We start from the raw sequence: 16,206 nt of genomic DNA on the forward strand, positions 1-16,206 counted from the left end.
GACCAATTCCAAGACCTGCTTACAGCCAGCTGGGAGAGATTCACATTCGCAGAGACTCCGGTTACGTACACATATATTTTTTACAATCAAAAATGCCCTCAAAAAACGACATGGAATGATTATTTTATTGATATTTCCTACTATATACCTTCCAATTATCACTTAATACAAATAGATCGGCGTTAGGTCTTTCCTGGTGACACTATAAAGCAAAATAGTTGCAACCCCGTAAATGCCCCATAAGTCCAATAATAAGTGACGGTGACCCGTTATAAATGTTTCGCCAGGTTCGCTTTTTTGCCGCTACGCAACGCGTTGGGCCCTTACGTCGAGAAAGTAGGCACAGCACCTGGCCGATTTGTACAACTGCTGTCCTCACCAAAATGAATACGAGTAGGCCTACATGTGATAGCAATGTCTTGTCGGGAATGACAGGCACATCCAGTTGCGGGCTGTCGTCCATTTCGCAGCCTGTCAAGCCTCTTGTTCTATGACCTCAAGAAGGATTCGCAACCTACCCCACAGGTATACTTGCCAAGTACACCTGGGGTAGAAGGATTCGCAACCTACCCCACAGGTATACTTGCCAAGTACACCTGGGGTAGGTTGCGAATCCTTCTTGAGACCACCTTGAGGTGACCATACCTGTCAGAACAGAAAGGCCCCTACCCAACTGTACAGTATCAATCAATCGGTTCTTTCTCGTCTGTCCCGTGCTAGCTAACTATCGGATTTATTCCATCTATTTCGGTTAAACCCTAACACTGTTTTGAACAACCCAGCAGTTCGAGTACTCCGGGTGCAGTGGATCGGCATCGCCCCACCCAAAAGGAAACTATGTTCTGTATCACGAATAAACAGCCTCGGGAGTTTACAGTTTGAGTCTATGCCTTCCGTGGATACACTGCGGATGCAGTGGACCGGCCTCGTCCCTCACTCTATGAGGGATAGTATGAATAGGATGACGAAATGGACTGCTCGGTGAGCCTACCAGTGGATAGTTATTGTCAATGAGTACATGTACATGTAGTTACCAATATGAAAGAAATCGAATTGATCATCTTGGCCAATATCATCAGACGAAAAAGTTAACTCAATTTGAGGACCGGTGTGCGTTAGAATTAAATTATTTTGAATCGATTGACAAAACAAAAGACCAAGTGTTGATCGGTTTGACCATATCGATTTATTATTACAAAAGTGATATCATGTTTATGGCTTTTATCGACAAGTAAATCGAAAAACAGATTATAATATGTTATGCAAGTTCCAAGAACGATAAAATATCTTCTATTTAGGTCTCCCGGACCTGATAAGACAATCTTATAAAGTGGTCAACTAGCCATTCAGACCAACAAACAAGTGATCACAATCAGAAGACAGAGGACATAAATCCAAAGCGTTCATTTTTGAGGGCGGTGTACCTCAATTTCTATTTCCGATTCTTTTGAGGAAGGAAAATTAGCCGCATTTTTACGATGAGGGCAAGCATTTTGCTTGCTTGTGTCTTATTCGGCGCATTCGTGCTGAACTCCGAGGTACGTAGCGAACTATTTTTTCACGAAAACATTATACTGCCAGCAAAATAAGCCGAAAATGGCTAAGAAAACGTGTCAGCATTTCATTTAAAATAGCTCGTTCTTCTTCACGTTTCGTCCGATTCTGGTAAAGTAAGCATTAGTTTATACTTTCGTATTTGATGTTTCAGATGAACTATAACATTTGTACAAATATTTCATGTTCTACGCGAATTCACCAAAAATCAGAGTGCCAGGAAATGGAGTACAGCCTTATAATAGCCCCGGGGTCACACCCTATATCCGCCATTCATTAATGAATGTCGCCAAAAATTAATGTCGCAACTTCGACATATTTTCGAAGACAGTGGATGTGACAACGAAAAGCGTGTTTGGCACAACCATTGACGACTGGTGTATTATGTAATCGCAAAACCTCAGTGTCCGCGGATTAGTGTCCCAGCTCAGGGACAGAGGATTCTGAGGCATATTGAAGGTTTATAAATATTGGCCTGGCCCCCTCCCATACTTCTTCAGTGTGAGTGTGTTACTGTATCGGTGAACATCTGTGATTGTTCCCGATATTCTAGTGTTTCCATACATTAGACAGCGAAAGAGACCATGACTTTTCAATAGGAACAGACACAGGAAAACGTGTTAATCTATCTTTCATCTTCCCCAAACATACTCTCCGGACGGCGCAGTGGACCGGCCTCGTCCTGTCGCCCGGTTAGGATGACGAAATGGACTGCCCCGGGAGTCTATAATCCAAAAAATGAGGAGAAACACTCGGGAACCTTAACACCGGTTTCTAACCTGCTTTATACAATTATTTGCTTCAATTACAGGTGTCATGCATGTTCATCTCGGAACAAGACAGCAGCAGCAGCCAAGAGGACTCTTCCGAGGCCACGATGTCCGACGAGCTGGTAGATATCGACAGCCTATTCGACGAGCAGACTGAGCTTCATGGCGATGACCCGAGCCCACCCGCCGCAAGCGACGATATGCCGCTTCCCGCAAGCGACGACGCCCCATTCTGGGACAATATTGGGGACGATGATATGCCCAATAACGACGCACCCAAGAGCTTCGACCAGATATTCCGAGAAATCAGAGAAAGCAGTAAGTCTCCATACTCCTGCGTAACGCCTGGGTACGAAGGCAGATAAGGCCACTGAAAATCGAGGGCATGGTTCAAATCTCCACCTCCACCAAACTTTTAGCCTGAAACAAATCAATATTGATGTCCGATAAACAAACTTAAATGAATTTGTGTTTTTCAACAGTCTGTTGACGACAAGGCCATGAACTTTGTTAGCAAAATTACGGATTTCTTACTTTACTTTGCCTATCTTTGTTAATCCAGCAAATCCGTTTCAAGCGGTCCAGGCCTTTAGTAAACGTAACAACCTGTGCTAGATATGTGATATTCGGCGATAAAACAATAAGAACAGACTTTGCACCGTGTCTAGTTCATTATCCCATTCACAGATAAACTTTGTCAAAGGCTGCGAAACCAAGGTTGCGTTCCCTTGTGAACTTGTGGCGCTGGTTCCATTGTCTCGCCATCATGTTCCCTGGTTCCTTGTGAACTTGTGGCGCTGGTTCCATTGTCTCGCCATCATGTTCCCTGGTTCCCTTGTGAACTTGTGGCGCTGGTTCCATTGTCTCGCCATCATGTTCCCTGGTACAACCAGTGGGAACGTCCGATAAGCCCAATAAAAAGAAATAGTACGTGTACTTGCGTACTCAAAAAAAAACAAACCGTGAAAATTTCTTTTTTTCCGAAATTTTTGGCTGGTCACAAAAATAATGAGGTGCAATAATGCCATCCCTTTAAGGTTTTAATTCCAAGGCAGGAGGGTAATTCCTCTGCCTACCACCATGCGCCGCCACTTGCAGTATCAACTAATGCAGCTGATCTCTGATAACGATTTTCGGCAGTTTTGAAGATGGTTTCCGAATATCATGCAGGCCGGTTATATCCCGTGTCCTAATGCATTCCTTATTTCAGTTTAATGATTCTTCAATTATGGAAGCGATTATTTTATGAAAAACCATGTGTCTCACACCCAAGTTGCCCCTTTAACATTTCTCACCCGTCCTCTTCAGACAATGGTTCCTTCGACTTCGTCCAGGATGACGGGACATTGTTGATGGAGCTGGACATTCGATACAAGAGGGAGACATATGATGATCTGATCAATAAGTAAGTTGTGTAACAAGTTTGAACCTGCATGGTGTAACAGTAACCAGTGCTCCCAGAATAGATACTCCAAGTCAAATGTCGATGAGGGTAGTGCCCTGTTGACGGAATTGGACATCAGGTATATACAAGACTAACACGTCACGTCGATTCGAATTCAACCAGCAAACCACTGATTTTTGTCGCTTGGATCAGAAATAAAAAAACTCGTTTGCGGTGGCAAGAGCATGCCTGCCACAAGATTCGGTGATCGCACCGACCTGCAATCACTGTAAAACCCAACGATTACAGGTTTTACACAACGGAAGATACACCTTTTCTCGCACATACCAGTGATTATAATCGCAAGTCACAACGACAAAAACCACTCGTTTGCGCGGCGGTTCATATTTTTTCTTTTCATCCGCAGTGGAGGCATTGAAGCAACCTTCGGACTGTCCCAGTTTGACACTGGCAACAGACGATCTCGCTTTAAACGGAAAGCAATCAGGAACAAAAAATGGACCAACAACGTCGTACCATACCAAATGTCTAATATTTTCTGTAAGTATTAAGTATGCTTCATCCTCGAAAATCCCGGGTCAGTCGTATCCTCCTCCCCTCGCACACTTTACTATTAAAGCTCGGTCGTTAGTGATGAGTATTGGTTTGAGGTTCAGGATGATCATGCTTTCGCCAGATATACATTGTACTTCAAAGGATCATTGGGCTAATCGACCGCAAAAACAAAGGATCGATAGGCTAAAGGCGGAATCATACAAAATGTGTTCATCTCTTCTTCTTCTGCGTTCAGCCTACAGTTTATCTTCTAAATGTATGTAAGCAATCGAAGAGCATCGAAGCCACAGAAACTGCCGTAGTTTTCTCTTCAATGGGGCGGATATTTGGTTATTTCTGATCTTAAAGGACCGTGCTATTTGATTACGTTGGTGGTTAGTCGTTTCCGTGGAAATGACGCTGCCACTCAGGTAACCGCACCAGAATTTTTTTTTCCACTTTTGGCAGATTTTCGAAAAATATAATTCGACACCCTTGTGGTATAATTTTCGCCTATAACGATGCAAACATATTTACTTTCAGCGTATTCTGACCGCTCAGTCATCACGGCAGCGATCAATGACTACCACCGCTACACGTGTATCAGATTCAGAGCAGCCACATCAAGAGACCGGAACAAGATTAGCATTCAGAGCGGAAGTGGGTGTTCCTCCTACGTCGGCATGATTGGGGGTACCCAACCAGTCAGTCTGGCAAGCGGTTGCCGAATCGTAAGTCCATGATGACAGGTTTGAGACAATGTTATATAATTTCTATCAACCTGGACCTCAAGAAAATATAATTAACACGGATGGTAGGCCTTTAACAGAGGAACAAACGTTGTTTCCCTTTCGGAAGACTCAGAACAATCAGCAGATCATTTTAGGGTCATTTTGAAAGATTTAGGTAGAGTGCATACGCTCACAGCTTCGCCGATGGGATTGATATGATTAAAGTTTACAGTACCCGGGCTTAGGATCTCTTCTATCTCGTTTTCAGAATATTTCTTGAGGGTTCTTGATTTACTAGGCCCTATGACTCGCTAAGGCACAAACGGGCCAAAAAACCACGAAACGTATGGCTTGCGAAACCTCTCTATTATTCCGCCATCTTCATTCACGTTGAGAACCTTAACCTTTCCATTTATTTTCCAGAAAGGCATCGTGATTCACGAGCTCGGTCACGCGATCGGATTCAACCACGAGCAGACGCGACCAGACCGTGATAACTACGTCACGATCTACAACCAAAACATCGTCAGCGGCATGGAGTTCAATTTCAATAAATACACGACACAGGCTATTGACAGTATGGGGGTGCCGTATGATTATAGCAGCGTCATGCATTATGGAGGAACGGTAAGATTCTAGAGTGGGAACACTGGTTACCTCCTACATGCCTTGGTTACAACCTTAAAGAGGTAGTTAAAGACACTTTTTTCCAATCTGTCGGCTGCAGATTCTAGAGTGGGAACACTGGTGGTTACCTCCTACATGCCTTGGATACAACCTTAAAGAGGTAGTTAAAGACACTTTTTTCCAATCCGTCGGCTGCCCAGTCACCACCCACACGACAGCAATAGTTTCATTTGCCCTCCATTTCTGTCGAGTAAACCCTCCGTGCAGCAATCATCATTGAACGGATCGATGCATGGGCATACGCGGATGCGAGGAACGGCATCATGACGGCTTATTCTCGACCTCGGTTAACGCGAAAGTTTCCCGCGCCAGGATTAAACGCATACAATACACGTCTAATCGAAACCTCACTATTGTTCATGTTTCAGGCATTCAGCAAGAATGGTCGCTACACGATAGTGGCAAAGGACCGCAACTACCAATCTCGGATGGGCAACAGAGCCGGCTTCAGTTTCAGCGATATCAAACTGGCCAACCTCCGTTATAACTGTAATTGTGAGTAGACATAGCCGCATTTGGATAATCCTCGTAATACAGGGTGATCCAAAAAAATTCAACACGCAATTTAAAAAAATATTTTTCATTGATGTTTAAAGTTTGTTTAAGCGCCAGGCTTGAAACTTTGTGTTTTGAATGGCCCACCACAAGGGTTGAGGTCTGTTGAGCGGAAGCGTCGAGATTAAGACGCCAACCACACCAACTGGTAATGATAGTTAATTAAAAATAACCACTGGGGCCACGAATTAAGTTCTGCATATCACTGTTGGAAACGCTCTTGTTTAGTGGAACCAGGCATTTTATTCATGCTATATACTCTTGATATCACTTTCAGCGCGCTGCGCTGCGAAGCGATGCCCTGGCGAAGGGTTCGTCGGCCCTGACTGCAAGTGTTGGTGTCCCGGTACAACTACGGATCCCATCAGGCAGTGCTCCGGAACCGGTGAAGTAGTCACCACAACACCGACGCGACGAACAACTCCAGCACCAACAAATGGTGAGTTTTGTGATTTACCGATAACTGACAACTAGAGAGGTTGCGAGAAGTTTAATATTTACATGTTATTTTATTAATAAGCTAAGCCGTATCAGTCCCTTGTATCATTGTCCTCTGGCCGTATCTGCCAGAGGGCGTAGCCCGAGTGCTGATACGGGCTCTCGACTGGCTGATACGGCTCAGCTCACAAGATCAACCAACATTGCAGTAATTTTTGTGTTTAAACGTTATAAAACCTTGTATGCTGGTTTCCTCTTTCGTGTTTAATGGGAGTTCTTCTGGAAAGTATGTGTTACGATATAGGTTAGTTATGCCTTCATTTTTCAACCTCTTTATCAACAATATCACCTTGCGTTTTGAAGAGTTAGTGCTACAAAAGAATATCGACAAACGCGGAATCCGCTACAATTTCTGCACACGTTAACTCATTCGTTTCTAAATCTCTCTAATATTACAGGTTGTAACACTGACCGGGCCGCCAGTTGCGCCACCTATAAGACTCGTGGGTACTGCTGCAAGAACCACCAACACTATGGATATATGAGCAGGAACTGCAAGAAGACGTGCAACATTTGTAATGGAGGTGCTGGATCCTGTACAACTACCAGTACGTTACACTCTCACACCGGGGGCACATCCAGGGGGGGGGGGGCACATCCAGGGGGGGGGGCAAGTGCTCCACCTGAAGTCACCCGAAAAATTTCAGAAAGCGCACTTTTGCCTCCCACTCCAAAAACTAGAAAACTACATGTAGTTACCCCCTGCTCACAACTGTCGTCACAGGCTATTGCAGAGCTAAAGTTGAAGGGGGCAGGGTACCACGTGCCTCCCGATAAAAAACAGCTATACGGACCTGTGGGGTGGGGGGGGGGGGGGGGGGTGAAAACAATAATATTCATAACTACTGGCTTCTCCGTGTACCAGTAAGGAGCATATCTCAAAATTCCACTAGGAGGAAACAAGACCCAGTAGGCTACGCAGCATTCCCGCTTTGTTATAACTGTCTGTTTCTCAACTGCAGCTAATTGCGCGGACAAAGGTCAACATTGTGCCTATTGGTCAGGCCAGGGTTATTGCAGGTCATCCAGTTCGTACGCCGACTTCATGAGGACCAACTGCGCCAAGACCTGCAACCATTGCCGCTCAACAACGACAACGACAACGACATGTAAGTGTATCCTCCAGCTATTTTGGTTTTTTCCATCCGTGTGGTTCTCCATATTTCAGTGTTTTCATAGAAGAGACAGCTAGGGAGACCATGACTTTTTGAAAAGGGGATGTATACACTGAATAAATCATCATCAACGTCTTTCAGCGTTCCCTAAAAATGAGGGGAAAACACTCTGAAACGGAAACACGCAAAAACGTTACACCGGACCTATTCACGTGCGGTTTCGCATGCGCTGTCGTGCAATTCAAGAAAAATCGAATCGCTGAGAGTGCGATTGCGAGAACTCATGCGAATAGACACGTTACGGCTAATGCACCCAAACCGAACCAACAAAAGTGTTTGCTTTGCGATGTTGCATCGCATTCAGTGAACACCTGTCGTGTCTGATGTGTATGATGAATCTGGCAATGATCATGAAGAGGCCTGTTGTGTCCAACTGGTCCATAGAGAAGAAGAATTAAAGAAAAAGAACATGTTTCCGAGCGTCCACTTGAAACCATACTCTCCAAATAAGAGAGGAGACAATATCGATTTTATCTCAAATACTATGCTCAAATACAAAATGGCCGCCTAAATATAAAATGGTGACCAAAATCGCTTCTGCTAACACGAGTTCATATTGTACAGGGCCTTTATTAAAGTATTTGAGTAATCATTCCACAAAAACCTAGAGCAGCTTTTTTTGCGCTGGGCTGTCATGAAATAAATCCTGACCGCTATCTCTTTCGTTTTAGCAAACTGCCAAGATAAGAGCACCAACTGTTCGAATTGGACGAGGAGCGGTTACTGTACAAGTAGCTACTACCGCTCTTGGATGAGCCAGAACTGCAAAAGATCTTGCAGACTTTGTCAATAGGCGGCGATTGTCAGCAATGGTCGTCCGATATCCCGTTATCAACGGTCTTCGAATTCTCCAAGACAGATTCAAGACCGCCTCACCACACTACACTACGTCGGAGTATGCGCCTTCACACTGGACGGAGTGAAGGTGGCGCCCAGGCATGGAATGCCCGCGGCCCAACGGCCAGAACTGGTGCAATGCCGATGGCCCTCTATGGACAAAGTGGGGACGGGTACAATACACTGTAAGGATATTGTACAAATATAGTGTGAGAAGTCTCTTTACGCAATTACTTGTTACATTGACAATTCCTTTCGGGAAATTCTGCATCGTTTGCGATTTATAACATCTCCCTGGGCGAAGGCTGGTCTGCCAACTCTAAGGAATTCCATATTTAAAGCTGATCTGGTCCTTAAATAACTGAAAGCTTGCTGCTACATGTATCATCGCTTGAAAATTTATCATATTCATTCGGATTCCAGCTTTGGTCGTTTCAGGTGTATTTGAACACCACTTCAGCTTTAACAGTATGGTGCATATTATGATCCCTTCCTAAATATATTGTAGTGGTTTGTGTGTAAGCTCATGTATGGTAATATTTTGAAAAAGAAGAAAATTATATTAGTAAAATACTATTATTGTTGTCCTTTTTTATTGTGTAAACTACTCAGTTTTGAAAAATGCTGGGAAACCATCATGGTTATCCAGGTTTATTATATGAAATGAAACGCTCAGTGCAAGAACATAATAGAGAGGTTACGTTTCTGAAAGCAAACGTCAAACCCGAACGGTATAGACGTCATTCTCGTCGATTCTGGAGTTGACCGAGGGGTTACCTGCGAATTAACGATGGTGGTGTAATCGGACCTGGAATTGCCTCATTTGGCGGAACCTGTTGAATTCTTTCTACTGTTATCCCTAGAAGTCCTACGAGAGTTTGTGTTGCTATTCGGCGGGGAAATCACAGATTTTTCGCGCTTCATGGAATCAAGCACTATTCTCGCCTTCTGCCAATTATTTGAAATCCCTCGGCGTTGTCCATTCGCACTGCCTCTTTCCCCATTTCGATTTGACCTAATCTTCGTAAGCCGTTCCTTGAACAGTTTTTCGCACTTTGTAATATGTGTGTCTTGAATTTCTAATTCTAACTGAATCAGCTCCTCCCCTGCTAATTTTTTTATCTCTTTCGTCAGCAAAGTTTCAATACAAATGTTCAACAGTTTCTTCTTCAAGAAATAACTGTAGGCATCATTGATAGCTTTCCGAGTGCTACACGTCATCACGACGTCAACGCCGTCCTTCTTCAGATCGAGGCGGGCGAACTTCAAACCAGGGATCGAGGTTAATGTATTCATTTTATCGATTGCATCATTCATGACGTCATCGCGCGTGACCGTTTTGTAATACTTCCTTGCATTTGCCTCTCTGTATCCTGACTCTGAAAGGCTCTGCAGGAGGGAACTTGTTGGAATGTCAGTGTCAATGCTTGCCGTCAAGTTGGCGCAGACTTCCACAGTAACCATCGCTGAAAAACGGTGCAGTCAGTTTTGAATTACTGTAGCGTTTTTATTTTTGTGATTTAAGAATATTTTTGGGTTTCAATATGGCTACCGGATGGGACTGTCAAATTGCGGAATATGCCGGGAATATCGAAGTATATGCATGAGGTACGGGTAGTCATATCTACATCTATCTTCCTCTTCTGTTAGGGGAAGGGAAAAGACCGCTTCAACAGTGTCCGGAGTGTACATTTAGGCTACTTACTTGTTTTCTCACGTTTGGGCTTCTCCGGTGTCTCTTCGCTGACTGTTTCACTCTCTTCTGAAACAGGACACGACGTCAGAATATGAGTAATTACAAAGAGAATAAGAAAACTTCGAATACAAAGGTCATGCAGTCTTTCAAATAAAGAATACTCTGGTACATGAGCGAGAGTTATTCCAGATGTCTGAGCGACGCGATCGCAGGCGCGCCATCTGTCGTAGCGGCCTCACAGAGAATTACGGTGATGACGCTACAAAAAAGAGGTCAAAGTTGGCCTCTTATTTCCTCTCCCTTATTCTCGACTCTACTAATTTCTGATTCTTCATTACTTATTCCCAATCTTCGGATGTTTATAGCTGGGGTCAGTATCGCCCTTTGTTCCCATTAGTTGACTTCGCCCAAATCATATGTTGATGGAATAGTGAGTGACTAAGCCGTTGCATTGAGAATTGGGTATAGGCAAAACGAGAGGCAAATAACTTGAGAATCGGGAATAAAAAATCAGATATTAGAACCCAACTCCTGGCTGGTAGTATCCTTTTGGTACCGGTACATCCTGTCATTTCTTACTTACTTTCTTCTTCCGGTTCCTCAGACATATCTTTTCCCTCTTCCTGTAGCGCAGGCGCGGTGAACGTTTCCTCTGGAGGTGGAACGCCATCCTCAAAGTCGTCGATATGAAGAGAATACCTCACGTAGTGTATTCCTTGATCTTGTAAGAGATTCTCCCGTCCAAACACCTTCTGACAAGCCCGGAGAAGTTCACCACTTTTATACATCGCCTTCAATTCTTGATAACACGCGTCACCATGACAACTCATGCTGATGATGACACTCCCAACCACTAGGTGGTGCACGAAGAAGTTCTTCAATTTGACGATCTCCTCAAGTGCCCGGATGTTGTCCTCTGCTTGTTTTACGATTGTTTTGTATAAATGTGCGCACATGTCCTTGAAAAGGTCAGTAAAGTTAGGAGGAATTCCACCTTCGGGAATAAGCTGGTCCACCCGCAGATGGCCGGTCACGACACCTGGAAAAAAGGCAGACATCGATGAGGGTCGAAATTATTTTCCATGTTTTGCCAATCGTGGCGCTGATTCAAAGTCCTCAAACGAGTATTTCATATTTTAGGAACTAGCCCAAATTTTGCACTGACACGTGCATGTTGAAATGTAAAGAAAGCTGGCGAAAACCTCGGCAAATACTATATTTTTGTCTATGAGGGCCCCTTCAAAGCCTCCCAGTGTGGCTGTAAAAGAAGCTTTTATGTAAAGAAAAAAATATACTGGTATAAAAGGGGCAGTTCAGCTTTAATTTTTTGGTCAAAATGATTTAAAGTTGAATTGTCTCCTATTAGTAACCGATGGGGTGTTTTACTCCAGCAATTGGATGCGTATAAAAGTTCTAAGTCGTGTTATAGATGCTTTCTGCCCATTGGCTAATCGATCCATCAACAGGTATAATACTAGAATAAAAATGAGCCTTATGGCGACTCCTAAAATCCTTTTAAACGACTCCTAAAATCCTGGCTGTTCGAGGAAGCATTTCTTGGTGGGGAGGTAGCGCCTTGAGCAGGTTTACCTGGAGTTTGGCGCTCTATAAGACATTGTTGATTGATTGATTGATAGTTCACCAGCTGTAAATGGCTGGACATGATACCGCCTTGCTTATAAGACGGAGTCGGAGTAAAAGGAAACGTACGTTCTTGCAAGACCTGTTTCTCCACCTTCTTTGCAGGTGTCTCCTTCACTGGTTTCAGTTTTGGCGTCTCTGTTGGTACTGCCTCTTGTACTTCCGGTGAAGGTGTTGGAGGAAGAGGTGCCGGTTGTTCCTCGACATGTTCTAGTATTTCCGTTTTCGGCTCGGTCACATCCTCTTTCTCATCTTCGCTTCCGTTCTCCACATCGTCTGACGGATTACTGCTGGTAATGGAAGTAGTGCTGTCACAACTCATAGTCCGCGGGCGTCGTTTGGTCATTTTCTTTGTTGAGGAACGTGATGAAATACTTCCGCCAGATGACCGCCGACTCGAGTTCAGGGAACCAATAGACGAGTTCGGGCTATATATTTTCGGAAGTTTAGGAAATTTGGATGGGAACTTTTGTTTTGTTTTGATTTTGATTTTTGTCTTCTGCCGCGTGATCTGCGTTGGTGTTGCTTGGTAACAAGACGGATCGTGGCCACCAATTGGACATCTTGTGCATGGTATTCTCACTGTGTAAGTCTTAATCAAATCTGAAATGAAATGTACAGCAAAAACTGAAATGATACGGTCAGTTACGCTTGAAAGTATATGTGAATGACACCCCGAGCCGAACTAAACATATTTGAAATCGGGCGAGAGACAGGTGGGTGTTGAAACCCATGGCTTCGAGATGGGTCGACCCTTACATGTTGAAACGCTGTGACTGGAATAAAAAACTTGCCGACAAACCGAATTCAATGTTGTACTATTAATTAAAGGAATCTCTCTGGTGATATCTTTGTACCTGCCACCCTGTGGAGCCTTTCCTGCCTCAGCGCCCGCACCAACTTGACCACAGACGCCGCCTCGCCAACCCTGGAGTGCCACCGAAGCATACATTGATATATCACCTCCCGGGGTCCGTCAGTTTTGTATTTGGTATCTATTTCTACCAGGTCTTCGTTGGTCAGATCTAGGCGACGCATGAGGAACTTCCATTCTGTGGAGAGGCCGACTAACTCTGATGACAACACACTGAAAACTTTTTCGATGTCTGAAGAAGAAAGTAATGATACAGTGTAGTGTCAACTAGCTTTCAAAACAACAATTATTTGATTATTTCGGCATCAAAATCTCAGTGTAGGTCTACTGACTACCTGAACATCAGCTGCAGTATTAGCCTTCTGCAAATGATCACACAATCAGATTAACATAATGATGATGAAGAAACCGGTGTAAAGAGCGCAACCCTGGCTTACTCCGCATTTCCTCAATATCCAAGGGTAGTTGTTTAACTATAGGCTATGTATCGATGTGCGTATGGACCCGATTTTTAGCCACGCCACGAGGGGTACGTGTACCCGGCCGTCTCTTGTCACATAACCAGCTGGTTATACTAAGCCTGGTTGCCGACCTCAGCTGAGGAGGCTATTCTCCCTCGTAATATTCAGAAGCGAACATGTTCCGATGTCTCTTTGCCGATGTCTCTTTTGTCGATTTTTGACCTTTGATTTCGACTTTCAAGACTAGTCCGAGGTCGCCGTTACCATAAATAGCGATTACAAATGTTAGCGTCGTCTAGTCTGTTGCTCTTAACAACAGTGTCTTGGCACCATGAAGCAATGAACAGTACACATTATGGTCCTACAGTCAAAACCAAGTACATTTCCTAATAAATGTAAATGGGCCAACCATATCTTGTCATACGAATATGTTTTCAGAGTAAACAACTCAGCGTAAAAATCAACATTGGCCCAAAAATATAAGTAATACGAGTATGGTCACATGACGCTTATTCCCTTTGGGTGCGATATATATGTATATATATGCTAAGCAGTTATGTAAATTTCTCTTTCGGTGATCATATCTATTTCTTAATGCCATCGAAAGAGCCATCATCAGCTGACAAGGGCAGGACAAGTTACCATCTTTAGACCCCCAGGTGGCCATAGCAGGAAGCTGTGCCACCTATTCCACAAGCACAGAATATGCATATTGAAGCTTCAAAGGTTAAAGTTCACGCACTTTTGATGTGCTCATCGACCAATTCGTGATTTTTAACCCATAATGGGTCAAGATGCCAGTGGGAAACATCGACCAAGGCTATTGCAATATGTGACTGATGTCAGTGGACCGTGTATCACAAGATGCTGTTCACTGCTCGAAGCCAGCAGACAATAAATCTGGCCAAATGGTTTCACCAATTGTAGTGAGACAAGGCCAACTGAGTAGAGCCGATTTACAGGACCGATTGACGAAGAAGAAGAACAACAAGATTGCACCCAAGAAAGCCATTTGCAAACGAAGACAAAGCAAACGAAGACAAAGCAAACGAAGACAAAGTCAAAGCAAACGAAGACAAAATATCGAAAATTTCCAGAAAATAACGCATCGTTATTTGTCCTCGTCTGCTTTGTCTTGTCTTCATTTGCTTGTATTTGTCTATGTTTGCTTTCTCGTTGTCTTCGTTAGCTTTGACTTTTAAAATATTTGAATTGATATCAACCGCAATATGCAAAGTTCGAACTGAATTTGAAGGCAGTTGGCTGATTTGATTTGTTGACCGAAAGGCAATCGTCAGTAATTTACTTGCAGTGCAAGGTCAACCTAATTTATCGCAATTCATCGATATCAGATCGAAGCGGAAGCGCAAGGAATAGAATTGATGCGAATATGATTTGAATTCTTGCCATCGATATGAATCTGAGGGGTCTATTCTTCCTAGTGATATCGAAAGAAAATGTGAATATATAGAAGAAGGTAAAACTTACCATCCACCACATGTATATCTGCGACTCCGGAGTTCATTCCTGGGTCCACCATTGCTAAAATGGCTGTCTCATAAACATACACATCGAACTGTCATGAAAAGCCTTTTGGCAGATTGAAAGAGATCATTGTTGGTACACTAAATGACGAAGATCACAGGCCTCAAAGCACCGTTGTGTTTGTAATACCATTTCTCATATTGAGCCACCCAAAGAGCAGAGGCCGGAGTTCTTGCTTCCAAGGTTTATTTTTGTTCATAATCGATATTTTGGTGATATGGTATGATATGAAATTTTAAGCACTCCACGTTGATATTGAGGGAAAGACAAGAGAGGGCCTACTCGTAGCTCGCGATCGGGGCCACTTTCATAACCTCTGTACTATCAATTAATCATGTGTGATAAAAAGGGGTTCCTCGTATTTAAAATTGTGTGAGATCGAATTATAATATCAACGACCTCGTAAAAATAACCTGACCCTCCTGGCCCCTGCCTATAATCTCACTTTAAAACTCGTCACAGGGTTCTGGCCCGTATTCGTCCTTCAGATGCCTCCTCCAGTCCACTTGAACATTTTGATGTTTTGATGTCCGAGCTTTTTATTCATGGAGTCAATGATATATATGTCATCATTGTTATTATTTGAATGTGGTATAGATAAGAACGGGTTTTTAAAGATCAAAGCTCGTCAAATAATCTTTGGCACTCCCTCTAAATTTAGGGCTCTAAAAACTCAATCACACTCTTACGCCGTCAATCAAACACGGCCCTGATATAATTATTCGTCAACTGAAAATGGTCAATTTTACCCCCTCGCTCCTTCCTATCGTCCCGCCATGATCTACCGTCAGGAAACCCGTTTATTGCTTTCAACAGTCGTGCGGATTTTGTCGCGTTCCAGGATCAGTGTTGGGCTTTTGTCGGATGTATCAGGGAAAAAGTCAGAGAAACCGTTAAGATGTCGGAAAAAGCCTCCTACTAGTGCCTTATCATGGCTAAGTTGCGCGGAGAGAAGCTCTGTGGTTTAACTTTTATTTAACTGGACTTGTGAGGACAAAGTCACAACCAGAAAAGCGGGATAACACTTTAACTGAATAGGGGGCGAGTAAAATAACCAGAAAAGCGTTTTTGACTGCCAACAAAACGACCGATATTGAGATCGAATAAAGCATCAATTCACATATAAATTGAACACATTGAGAAAGGTTTTCATTTGCTGTCTTCCAAACTGGAATAAATCCAATCGCCTGAGATTGAATTGAATTATGAGGTCAGGTTGATCTGTGAGTCAGCCTGTTGTTGT

The 16,206-nt window shown here is 43.5% G+C and overlaps 2 protein-coding genes across 2 annotated transcripts; one reads left to right on the forward strand and one right to left on the reverse strand.

Annotated features, from left to right (window-relative positions):
- Window positions 1-1,370: 1,370 nt before the first annotated feature.
- LOC135499681 (zinc metalloproteinase nas-13-like) lies at window positions 1,371-9,322 on the forward strand. Its single transcript, XM_064790599.1, has 11 exons — window positions 1,371-1,538; window positions 2,366-2,642; window positions 3,633-3,729; window positions 4,136-4,269; window positions 4,807-4,994; window positions 5,418-5,621; window positions 6,050-6,176; window positions 6,514-6,675; window positions 7,133-7,282; window positions 7,697-7,843; window positions 8,581-9,322. The coding sequence occupies exons 1-11, from the start codon at window positions 1,479-1,481 to the stop codon at window positions 8,700-8,702; spliced, it is 1,668 nt and encodes a 555-aa protein (XP_064646669.1). The 5' UTR covers window positions 1,371-1,478; the 3' UTR covers window positions 8,703-9,322.
- LOC135499680 (uncharacterized) lies at window positions 9,313-15,052 on the reverse strand. The gene is made up of 6 exons (XM_064790598.1): window positions 14,907-15,052; window positions 12,941-13,189; window positions 12,153-12,686; window positions 11,026-11,481; window positions 10,452-10,508; window positions 9,313-10,212 (listed from the first exon to the last, which is right to left on the reverse strand). The coding sequence occupies exons 1-6, from the start codon at window positions 14,956-14,958 to the stop codon at window positions 9,566-9,568; spliced, it is 1,995 nt and encodes a 664-aa protein (XP_064646668.1). The 5' UTR covers window positions 14,959-15,052; the 3' UTR covers window positions 9,313-9,565.
- Between the last annotated feature and the right edge of the window lie 1,154 nt (window positions 15,053-16,206).

Source organism: Lineus longissimus, chromosome 15 (assembly GCF_910592395.1).
Source record: "Lineus longissimus chromosome 15, tnLinLong1.2, whole genome shotgun sequence".
NCBI classification, from domain to species: domain Eukaryota; kingdom Metazoa; phylum Nemertea; class Pilidiophora; order Heteronemertea; family Lineidae; genus Lineus; species Lineus longissimus.

Bases quoted from the DNA above. Each gene is read 5' to 3' on its own strand.
- LOC135499680 (XM_064790598.1), bottom strand. From the start codon at position 14,958: ATGGTGGACCCAGGAATGAACTCCGGAGTCGCAGATATACATGTGGTG. The intron at 13,190-14,906 runs GTAAGTTTTACC...TTTCTTCTTCAG, and splicing joins AGATATACATGTGGTGGATG to ACATCGAAAAAGTTTTCAGT. The intron at 10,213-10,451 runs GTAAGTAGCCTA...ACCGTTTTTCAG, and splicing joins GCCCAAACGTGAGAAAACAA to CGATGGTTACTGTGGAAGTC.
- LOC135499681 (XM_064790599.1), top strand. From the start codon at position 1,479: ATGAGGGCAAGCATTTTGCTTGCTTGTGTCTTATTCGGCGCATTCGTG. The intron at 4,270-4,806 runs GTAAGTATTAAG...ATTTACTTTCAG, and splicing joins CCAAATGTCTAATATTTTCT to CGTATTCTGACCGCTCAGTC. The intron at 5,622-6,049 runs GTAAGATTCTAG...TTCATGTTTCAG, and splicing joins TCATGCATTATGGAGGAACG to GCATTCAGCAAGAATGGTCG.